The 10,815-nt window shown below is 39.9% G+C and overlaps 1 protein-coding gene across 1 annotated transcript in view; it reads right to left on the bottom strand.

Annotated features, from left to right (window-relative positions):
• Positions 1–4,632: 4,632 nt before the first annotated feature.
• LOC103180129 (CD166 antigen) overlaps positions 4,633–10,815 on the bottom strand; it is a 132,560-nt gene continuing 126,377 nt past the window's right edge. Inside the window, exons 13-16 of the mRNA XM_007895789.2 lie at positions 10,516–10,566; positions 8,563–8,680; positions 7,353–7,468; positions 4,633–6,710 (exon numbers count right to left, since the gene is read on the bottom strand). Of these exons, the coding sequence (XP_007893980.1) occupies positions 7,375–7,468; positions 8,563–8,680; positions 10,516–10,566 (263 nt within the window). The 3' untranslated portion in view covers positions 4,633–6,710; positions 7,353–7,374. The remainder of the gene's footprint in view (positions 6,711–7,352; positions 7,469–8,562; positions 8,681–10,515; positions 10,567–10,815) is intronic.

The raw sequence follows: 10,815 nt of genomic DNA, 5'->3' as shown, positions 1-10,815 counted from the left end.
TTCCATTGTGCACAGCCTTATTTTTGAGTATTGTTTCTTTTTGAATTCCCTTCTCGTGACTGGTTCCTCTATGTTCTATACTCAGACTGAACAGAACCGATTAAGACTTTTTTTAAGTGACTGCAAACGAAAGCGCTGAACTGTATTTTGTGTGTTGCGAGATCGCTAATGATGGATCTGCATCAAATTTTTGCCAAATTTATTTTTGGTGTTATTAGGGGGACTGGTAATGCTGGATAGAGGAAAAATAAACAAGAGAAGCAGAGGAGCAAATTGCAGTATCTATAAATGCTGATCGTGGCAGAATGAATGTAAAACTCTGCCTGGATTCAATAATGTGCCAAGCAAATGCATTACATATAATAGAATCACGTAGCAGAGTGAAAATATTGGTATTGTTTTTTTTGATGGGGGGGGGAGCAATGCCTTTACTTGCTGATGATACATATTGTCATCTTCAACTACTAGTATTCTCAACCTTTAATCTTTATAGTGTTTGTCATGTTGGGCATGACTAAGAATTAGAACTGGCATCAATCAGCTACTCAGCTGCAGCAAAGGAACACTGTTCCTCTTATGCCAGATATTGTATTAGCTGTGAAATGATGGACTATTTCCTCGTCAGTTCAAGACCTGTCTGTTCCTTTCTTCACCTCGATCAATCTTTTTTATATATAAAAAATAATGGATAATAAACTAACTTGGTTCTTTTGATGTCTGTTCTCTGGTTTACGATGGTGTAGGGAGGAAGAGGGTTGGTATAGCTTTGCCTTGGGCTAGCAGACCAAAACCCAGGGTAAATGTCCCTCTCATTTATTACTGCCATTCGAATGATGGGTATCTTTTGTAACCTAATTTGAAACAAACATTCAGTTGTAGCAAAGGTGACTAGTTTCCTCTCACACCATTAGGCCTGGTGATTCAGGCTCTGGTCGTAACTAAAACCTGACCTCAACTACCTCTTCAGGCAGCAGTGCCAGTTTGCATTTAGGAATGTGTCAATCATCATAGTATAGTTTTTGAAGATGTAATCATTTCATCTATTTTCTATTGAAAGAAAAATTCTTAGCATAATAAAGCAAACTTTTTTTTTAAAAGAAACAAATATTTCCCAGTAAAACCACTGGATGTCTATGATGTACAATGTTGTAGTTAGTGTTTTACTAATGCTTCAATAACAATCTTTTCAAGGCACCTTCTGTTCGCAGCTGCTGAACTTAGGTGGTACGTTCTCATCTGTGGAATCCCTAAGAAATACATGTTGCATGTAGTAATAGTGCATCTCTTAATGGTCACACACCATTGATGGTGAGATTGGAGGCACCTTATAATCTCATTTACAGCACCAGAAGAGGATGGCAGTCTTTTAAATCTCAAAACTATGGTGCACCGTCATTTTTGTTAAATGTTAACTTTCTCCAACCCTTTCTGAGGGTAATTTTAATATAACTTATTTTATAATGTATTTATATGTTGACGAATGTAGTCAACTAACAAAGTCCTATCGTTCTTAGTTTTTCCTCCAGTTGAGTGAGGTGTTGTGACTGATGCCAAATCTGCTCCGTCTATGTGCTGCCTGTGAAATAGTCTAGTTGCAGAATATGGCTCTCGAAGAATCCCATCTTCTTGCTCACTTTGAGAAACGCCCCCTGCTGATGTAGCATAGTGACTGCTTCTTTGCATCGAATTTTTTTTTACTAAAATAGTTTTAGTAAAATAATTCGGCAAGAATTGAGAAGGTGTTACTACATCCAGTCATTATAATCAGTCCCATGTTAAGATGTATGCAAAATCTCGAGAGGGTGAGAAACGAAACAAAACTAGTTTATTTTTAAGCGCAGGATTCACTTTTCTGTGTAAAGAGGCAGTGAAGGGTTTGATCCAAAGCAAGTGTTGCCTTCACCTCACCATTCCAGGTCTATTGACAAGCCATCAGCAGTACATCAATAAAAAGCATAGTTTCCAACTGAGTTTGATCACTTAAGTAGCACTTGGCTTGCAAAATGATGTACTTTTTTAAACAAAATGTGAATTATATCAATTTACTGAGCACATCCTTCTGATTCAGGGTTTTTTCTTTCTTCTCAACTTGAAGGTTTATTTTCTTTGCACTGGTCAACTAGTCTTGTTTAGCTTCCTTATCTCTCGAGTATTAAGTTTGACGTTGAATAGCCATAATGTGCTTTTAGTGCCAGAATGGAGAAGTGTCCTTCGTAAAGCACTCATAGCAACTTGTAGGCACTGGTCTTCCTGTAGGGAGAGTGGAGCTGCTGTATGCCTCAAAAAACAAGAGAAAGTCTTTTTAACATAATCGTACTTTATGACCCGACGATCACACTTCATCCACATGTGTGAAAACTCATTTTATAGTAGGTTCACTTATGTCGAACGTATGTCCAGAAGCTTAAATATTTTTTTAATGGTGAGCAAAAGTCTGTTTTTGTAGGACCTTGAAATGATGTGTGCTTTATATTGATCCTAACTTTCCATTTGGGCTGCTGACCCAGGCAGTAACTCTCATATCTCTAAGAATGCAGTCGTTTGTGTGTGTGTGCTGCAAAACACTTGCCGCAAGGTGCAAGCCTCTTAATTCTGCTGGTGAAGCTCATTGAAAATCAGGTACTGCCTGTGCTCTGCCATCAGCTCCTCTCTAAAAAGTTTTTGACTGCAGCAATTTCCGAAATAGATTTTACATATTAACTCCCATGTTTTGTCAAAGAATGCCTCTGTACTTGCCTAACACATGGCAACATAGTGATGTGTGCAATTAATTTATATTCAACATTCTTTTGATCTTTCTTTCAGTTCTGAGTATTCCGTAACCTTTTAAATATTTTATCTGTCCTTGTAAAATATTTTATAAAACCAGTATTACAAAAAAAATGCACTTGTGTCAGACCCTTATTTCTAACATTCAGTTTAATCACGACTACAGAAATATTTATCAGGGAGAAGCAGAGGGGGAAAAAAAGTGCTTAACAGGCACTATATAAATGTGTATTGTATTGAAGGCTATCCACTTTTCCACTTCTATTTTTAGGCACTGAGGTCAAGGGGGAGTGAAATTCTGATGCATGATTAAGTGAAACAGCGAGTTCCCATTGTAAGCACAAATGATCGTAAATATGTGCCTGGATTCTTCTACGTGTGACATAATTGGATTCCACAGTTCGTATTTTCTCAAAGGCAACAGAATGTTCAAAATACTATGAGCTTGTGTTATTTCTTATGTGTCATTTCTATCGTATGATTAGCATGTGCAATACTCCCAAGCGCTCTGAGATGCTGTTTGGTGTGAAGGGCACTATATAAATCCAAGGCGTTGTTCTTCGTGCAGAGGAGTGAAGATCATGTGGAATATAAACACAAGTTGGGCTGCGTTGTAACAACAGTTTGCATTTATATGGCGCCTTTCACGTCAGCAGGACGTCACAAGGCGCTGGACAGTGAAGGGTTTGTACCTGAGCTGGGGGTTGGGAGTCGAGAGGGGTTGAGGTGGGAGGATAACCAAAGGCACAGTCAAAGAGGAAGCTCATGAGATGATCCCTGAAGGAGGTAAAGGAGGGGATGAAGCGGAGGGATTCCGGTATGGATTTTAAAAAAAATGAGACCAGTCCTGGGACCTCTGAAAGCAGTTAAGCTTGCTAGTTAGTTTGTCTAGTTGAGATCTTCAGCTTGCCTATGGGTCACCACACACACTAACTCCAAGCTTATGTTTAGGTCATTATTGGTCAAAACATCCATGTGTCCTGCATTTAGAAATGTAGTTGCTGTTCACTTCAGTTGCTCTTATTTGGAAGCTATTGAACCCTTGGTTTTGAAATTTGCATTTATAAGGTAGCAAAAATGTATCTGCATTCAAATTATTGTTTTCAATGAAGAAAGTTCTAAAAGTCAATCTTTCCTCATTGCTCTGTACCTTTAAGTGCTGAAATGAATCAAGATGCCTTTCAAAATCACCTCTTTCGACTTGTACATAAGTCTCTCAGGTACATATCCCAAAGTCAGCATGTTGGTAAGTGTCTTTGTACTGTTATTTCAGTTTATCGCTATACAAATCTAATATAATAATAATCCTTGCATTTGATACAGCGCTTTTCACGTCGGGAGGACGTCCCAAAGCGCTTCACAGAACACACTGTAAAGTGAATTGACTATATTTGTGGGCGAACGCGGCAGCCAATTGCGCACAGCAATGTCCCACAAACAGTCGTAGATTGAAAATGACCAATTTATTATTGTTTTTTGTTTTGGAGGGATTATTATTAGGCGTGTGGAGTAAGGAAACTTGCCCAAGGTTTCGCTCTGCCTGGAATTGAACTCCGATCACTCGCTTGCAAAGCGAGTGCTTTAACCACTGAGCTAATGTTGTTGTTGTTTATCAGCTTTACTCTGTCTGTCCAGCGCCTTGGGACGTCCTCCCAACGTGAAAAGCGCTTTACAAATGTAATTTTGTTGTTGTTTATACCTCAAAGCATTATTAGCTCCAAGACTCTACCTTGCATGAAATTTAACATTCAAAGCAAATAAATGCAAGCTGTTGCGGATTTCAAAATCAACCATGTTATCTCAATATTCTTCCAATTCTAGCATGTGTTGGGTGGGGGTAAAAAGAAAAGAAACTGTAGACCATTAAAGCTTCAAAACATTTATTTTTAGCAAATTGGAAAGGTTAAACAACAAGGAACTGTTTTCCGCACTCCGCAGTCCCTATTAATTTAGGATGCCATAGTAAGTACATGTGTATCACATCTGTATTGCAATGCAGGCTTGGAGGGGAATCAGTCAGCAATAGTGGTGGCATGTAATGACCTAGTACTGGCCTGTATGCTATCCTATTAATTATACAATGATTGTATAATAATGCTGCATGGAGTCATTGGATCTGCCTATTGTATACAGGGTGATATACCTACCTATAAGGAAACCTTTATGCAATATATTTGTAGTCATGTTAACGAGTTCTTTTTTTCTAAATGAAATTAGTTTTGACTAATGACCTTCCTCCCCTCCCTTGCTAGCCTTATCAATTTAGCAGAGAAGTGACTGGATAAACAAAATATAATGCTAAAATGTTAAAGGGAAGGGATCTATGTGAATTCCCAAAAGCCCACAAGTCTCTATGAATATGCCACACCAAACCTCTGAATTGTTTTGTTCAAAAAGAATCTAACTACAGTACATGACATGAGAAAGTAGAAGATATCACCTAAAATGTGACTGCAGATCACCACAGAAATTGATCCAATAAATTCCATAAGAAACATGCACAGTCTTAGCATATTTTAGCAGACAGACAGCTGGTATATTCAGCAGTCATTTCCCATTGACTCAAAAATTGGTTTATGGCAAAACATAATTCCCTGATCTGCCACAAGCTTGATCTCTTTCCAAAACTCTTACCGGGGACTTTGTCAAGTCATTCTCACCCTCCCCTCCACCCCACCCACCCCCATCCCCATTTGATTTCTCTTTGATTTTGTATCTACATAACACACTAAAGTCATAACTCACATTGCTCAAAGCAAAGTTTTTTTTTACAGAGTGCTCATAAACAAAAACACAAAAAATTTAATTCCTATTTATATTTGGCCCTTTTTTTACAATAATATCCTGTCTTAAGTTTGCATACTTTAACATTGCCCATTATTAACCTACACCCCTCACCGTGAAATCTGTAAGTAGCTGTGAGGTTCAGCTGTTCTATCAAAGGAACACAAGCGTTTCTTCCCACCCACACTACTTTTTATCTGAAGCAGTTTTGGAGGTACCATCGTCTTTGCCATAATGAATGGGAATAATGTGCATCTATTATTGTCATTCTTTATCACATTGACATGACGTGCGATGTGAGAGCAGCTGGTGCACCACTGTCAAAAAGCCTTGTGAGCAAAACCCAAGGGAAGAGACTTCAGGAGTGAGAAGAATTTGAACCTAGACCAAGATGATTGTCCGAAGCTGTTTGAAAGCAACAAGTCTAGTGGATTTAGAGAAGGATTAAATTTTCTGCACTGTGCAGAAACTTATAACTAACCAGAATTGCCATGAAAATGAACCTGAAGCTAACATTAAGCAAATGGAAAAAAAAAATTACATCTGACGAAAGCACAATCCATTATTAACCCACAGATCCCAACTATTAGGAAATGCCATTTGCTTAGCACTACCCAATCCCTGGAAAATTAACATTCAAAGCAAACAAATCAGTGCAGATGTTGAAAACTTTTTTTGTTTTTTTTAAAAAAAGTAACAAAGACTCACTTTTTGCAGTGGGGAATGTTTTCATTCTTTTGAGGACTCAGTATATTTGGTTTTGAGCAATAAACATCTTTTAGTTTCTAACATTAGACAGTTGTGTATTGTGTGTGCAATAGGAAAGGCAGAAGAATTATGCAGCTGATAAATAGCCACAGAATGGTTTCTTCTCCATTCAGTGTCTGCAAATTTCCAGTCTTGTACAGTTTTACCATTTGCACTAAATTCTACTGCAGTCCTCAAAGAGAAACAGAAACCAGTTCAATATGGTTCATTCAAAACATTAGGGTATTCAGCTGGATGAATATATACTTCTGGGTCTCAGAAATAAAACATTGCCAGTGGTGGTCAATGGCAAATTCCAACTTGCTGTTGATCAGCACATCTTGCAAATCGCTGTTTCAGTGGCAATCGTTTCCTTAAGCAACTGTATCTTCTTAATAGATGTTTATTTCCTAGAAAGAAAACAAAATAAGAAAACTGCATGGTTTAAACTGTTATTCAGGATATTTGAAAATTCCTTCACTTCCTGTTATTTATGCTGGAAAATACAATACAAAGTTACATTTGTACAGCGCCTTTCACATCGAGAGGATGTCCCAAGGCACTGAACACTCAGCGATTTGGACCTGAGCTGGGGGTCGGGATCGGGGAGGGTGGCCGAAGGGGAGGGTTTTGAGACGTGCCTTGAAGGGGGTGAAGGAAATGTGGGATGGATTTCCATAGGGTGGGGGCAGATGGCCTGACCGCCGAGGGTGGAGTGTGTCAGGCGGGGGACGTAGAGCAGTGCAAAAATCAATTCCATTTGACCTTCCTGAAAATCACCTGACTGTTTAATTCCGCCACCTTGACACAATCACCTCTCAGTCTTGAGTTAATGGAAAACTCAAGATTCAGATGACATCCATAAACTACTTAGCTAGGCTTGTGATGTCGTTTGAAGTCCTCCATTGAACTGGAGCTTCAGTCTTTGTTCTCCAGCGTCTGTTGAAACTTGCAGAGCTCTGAGCTGATGGGAGAATGCTCATGACCAATAAACCCAGTCCCCAAATTACAAGTTATTTATGAGGCTGGCGGTGTATTACAGGGTTAGGTACCTGGCTTGCTGACACAGTGCGGTTATATAGCCACGGCGCCTGGCGTGTGGTTGTTATCATCCGTGTGTATCTTCTTGATCTCCTCTGCAGTACCACTTTCATTGGTTTTTGAAGCTCTGCAAAAAAGAATGAAGTTGAAAGATGAGAGACTTGCGAGTTTAGAGTGGATTCCTATCTGATGGTTAAACAGGTAGAACTTAAGAGCAGGAGGAAAAAGACGAGGTCAGAAAAAGTCCATTAAGCCATCTCCCTCCAAATCTCCGACTTCATTGTTTCCTTCTGCTCAATTCAATGTCCTTGTACTCTTGATGCATCTCATATGTTATAATAATAATAATAATCCTTGCATTTCATATAGCACTTTTCACGTCTTCTCGACGTCTCAAAGCGCGTCACAGAATAGACTGTAAAGTGAATTGACCGTATATTTGTGGGCGAAACGCGCCAGCCAATTGCGCACAGCAGTGTCCCACGAACAGTCATGGATTGAAAATGACTCAATTTATTATTGTTTTTATATTTTGGAGGGATTATTATTAATACAATAGAGCTGTTGCTATTCCAAACCTAGGCTTGTTTATTAACAGATATTTGGTAACAAAGCTGGACCTGAGAGAAACCTTTTATCTGGCAATTAAATCCAAATGTTTCAATGTTTCTATTAAAACAAATCAATAATCAAAGCTCCGCCTGGTACGACGCTAAGCCTACAGACGCGAAGGTCACACAGGTTTGAAAGCAAGTCTGATCTCAGCCAATGGAATTAGTTGGGTGTTGCAGCTGGACACAATAGAGAAGGGAGAGTAAAAAAATATCAGTCAAGATTTCTGCATCTGATCACAATTCAGTGACCTTCTGGCTGGAAAGTGCTCATTGCAGCAACAACAAATTGCACTTGTCTAGTGTCCTTCACATTGGAAAAACGTCCCAGGGTGCTGGACAGTCGGAGTGTTTTGGACCCAAGTTGGGGTCAGGATGGGTGGAGGGTTGGTGTGGGGGTGGGAGAGTGGCTGAAGGCACGGTCAAAGAAGATCTTTAAACAGGACTTGATTTTTTAGGCATTCTGACAATGAAGCTCCTTTTTCAGATCTCATTTTACTAGAGGAGACTGGTTGATCATTGAGAGCTTTCCGAGGTTGATGTGAGAAGCTGTTAGCGTAAAAGAGATTTAAGCCCATTTTTCCGGCTCAGAGAAATTATGTTGCCGTACCTTTTCTTGCAAAACCAGTAGGCTACACCAGTGATGACCGCAGCAATCACAAGGCCAACAATCACCCCCACTATCACCATGGCTTGCTTATTACTCTTCTCCGCCTTATCTTTATTGTCTGAACAAAGGAGCAAAGCATCAGAATAATGCAGCAAAACACCAGATTTGTCACAAGCAACAATAGGTTTGGAAAATAATGACAATGATCATCCTTGCATTTTGATATAGCGCTGTATCACGTCGTTGAGACGTCTCAAAGCGCTTCACAGGATATACTGTAAAGTGGATTGACTGTATTTTGGGGGCCACACGCAGCTTGAGTGATCACATTTTTTTGGACGTGGTTGTTACTCCCCACCACCCCTCAATCGACTAACAACCGCGTCTCCGGGGAAACAACCGGGAAAAGCTCTGGTTTGCAAAGGGAGTCAGTTTTAGTGCCTCACAATTGCTAACGGGGTATCCTGACATACACTCATAACTGCCTGGCGAGTGCCCCCACAAACTACTTATAACATATTGGAATGGGAAACCCACAAGATGGCTGAATTCCCTATTCAGAGACTTGGGAGTTTCTTTTACTCAACTCTGTTGCCGATGCGAAGCACCCCCCACCCACCCCCAGCCCCCACCTCTCTTCCACTGCATACTTTCAAGTTGTGGACATAACCAGAGTCACTCCTTACTAGAGAGCCTGTGTAATATTTTTGATACACAGCCAGCTGCTCAGCGTTTGTACACACGCTGCATTTATTTAATGCAATAATGACTCCATCTGGTGGTTGCAGTAAATAACAGCAAGCTCCATTCTCCAACCACTTGTCAACATCATAAAAATAGTGTTGTTTATCAGTGAAACCCACATTGGCGTATGTATTACATTATCTATATGTATAGGATATAAACCTTTTTCGGAGGCGGGGTGCAGAGAAAGTTACATCAACTCTTACGATAGGCACATTTGTGACCCCCTTATCCTCGCCCCAGCAGAGGAGGTAAATAACTTTTATGAGTCAGTGGGGGGGGGTCTCACTGACACTCAGTTATATATGCACAACATCACAGAAATTAAATATCGCTCACAAGTATCAGGGTGTGTGCCTGCCAGATGTGAGCTCCTCTGTTAGAGAAGCTTAATATCCTTTTTAATAATTATTATAGAAACAATAACTAATTCCCCAGTAACAAGTTCTCTGTTGATATTGCTTAACATTGGGGAAATGCACTCGATAGTAAGGATTTCTAATCCTACAATTGCTTTCAACCCAATCCAAATACCAGCAAGGGAACATGTGCTAATTGTGAGCAGGGAAGATCTAAGGTCTGTCATAAGGTTGAAAAAAGGAAAAAAATACTCCCCAGAACACTCTCTCACCATCATTAGCATAAAACGTAACACATCAAAACCAGGTCGCACAGTAATAATAATCCTTGCATTTGATATAGTTCCTCACCAGTGTTTCACAGGATATACTGTAAAGTGGATTGACTGTATTTTGTGGGCGAGACAGAGCAGTCAGTTGCGCACAGCAATGTCTCACAAATAGCCATGGAGTGAGTGACCGATTTTAATTGGGAGATTGTTAGCCAAGACACAGACTCTTTTCTATTCAAAAGAAAAACTCTCTATTCTTTTCAAATAGTGCCATGGGATCTTTAACGTCCACCTGAACAGGCAGATGAGACCTCGGTTTAATGTCTCATCCGAAGGGTGCCACCTCCAACAATGCAAAACACGCCCAGCAATGGATTGAAATGTTAGCTTAAACTATATAATTAAAGACCTGACGTGGGGCTTGGACCCATAACCTTCTGACTCCGAGGCGAGACTGCTACCACTACAAGGCTGGCGGACACACAAATTTAAATATATTCCAGTAAACAGTATTCTTCACCGAATCAGCTTAAATCTACTTCAGATGCCCACCAGAAAACCAGTGTCCCAACACATACCTGGAATCTCCTTCTCAAGATTTTTGTCATTGTCATCTTCTTTGTACTTCACTGAAAAGATACAAAATGAAGAAGGGTTAATGTGTGCCCACCGTATCAGGCTCTGAAGCGTGCTCCACAGCTTTCTTGTTAATCGGATTGTATAATTTTCCACTTGCGCCACTTATGCCCCATAAACTAATCTTTCCCTCCCACCCCAAAAAGGTTTGAAGATAATAGTCATTCACATTGGAGAGAGGCTATTGGGAGTAGAGATTCTTCTCTCTTAGTTCCTGCTATAATCTTACAAACCAAAGTCCC

This window comes from Callorhinchus milii, unplaced genomic scaffold (assembly GCF_018977255.1).
Source record: "Callorhinchus milii isolate IMCB2004 unplaced genomic scaffold, IMCB_Cmil_1.0 Scaffold4, whole genome shotgun sequence".
Classification (NCBI taxonomy): domain Eukaryota; kingdom Metazoa; phylum Chordata; class Chondrichthyes; order Chimaeriformes; family Callorhinchidae; genus Callorhinchus; species Callorhinchus milii.
This window is presented reverse-complemented; position numbering and strand designations above follow the sequence as displayed.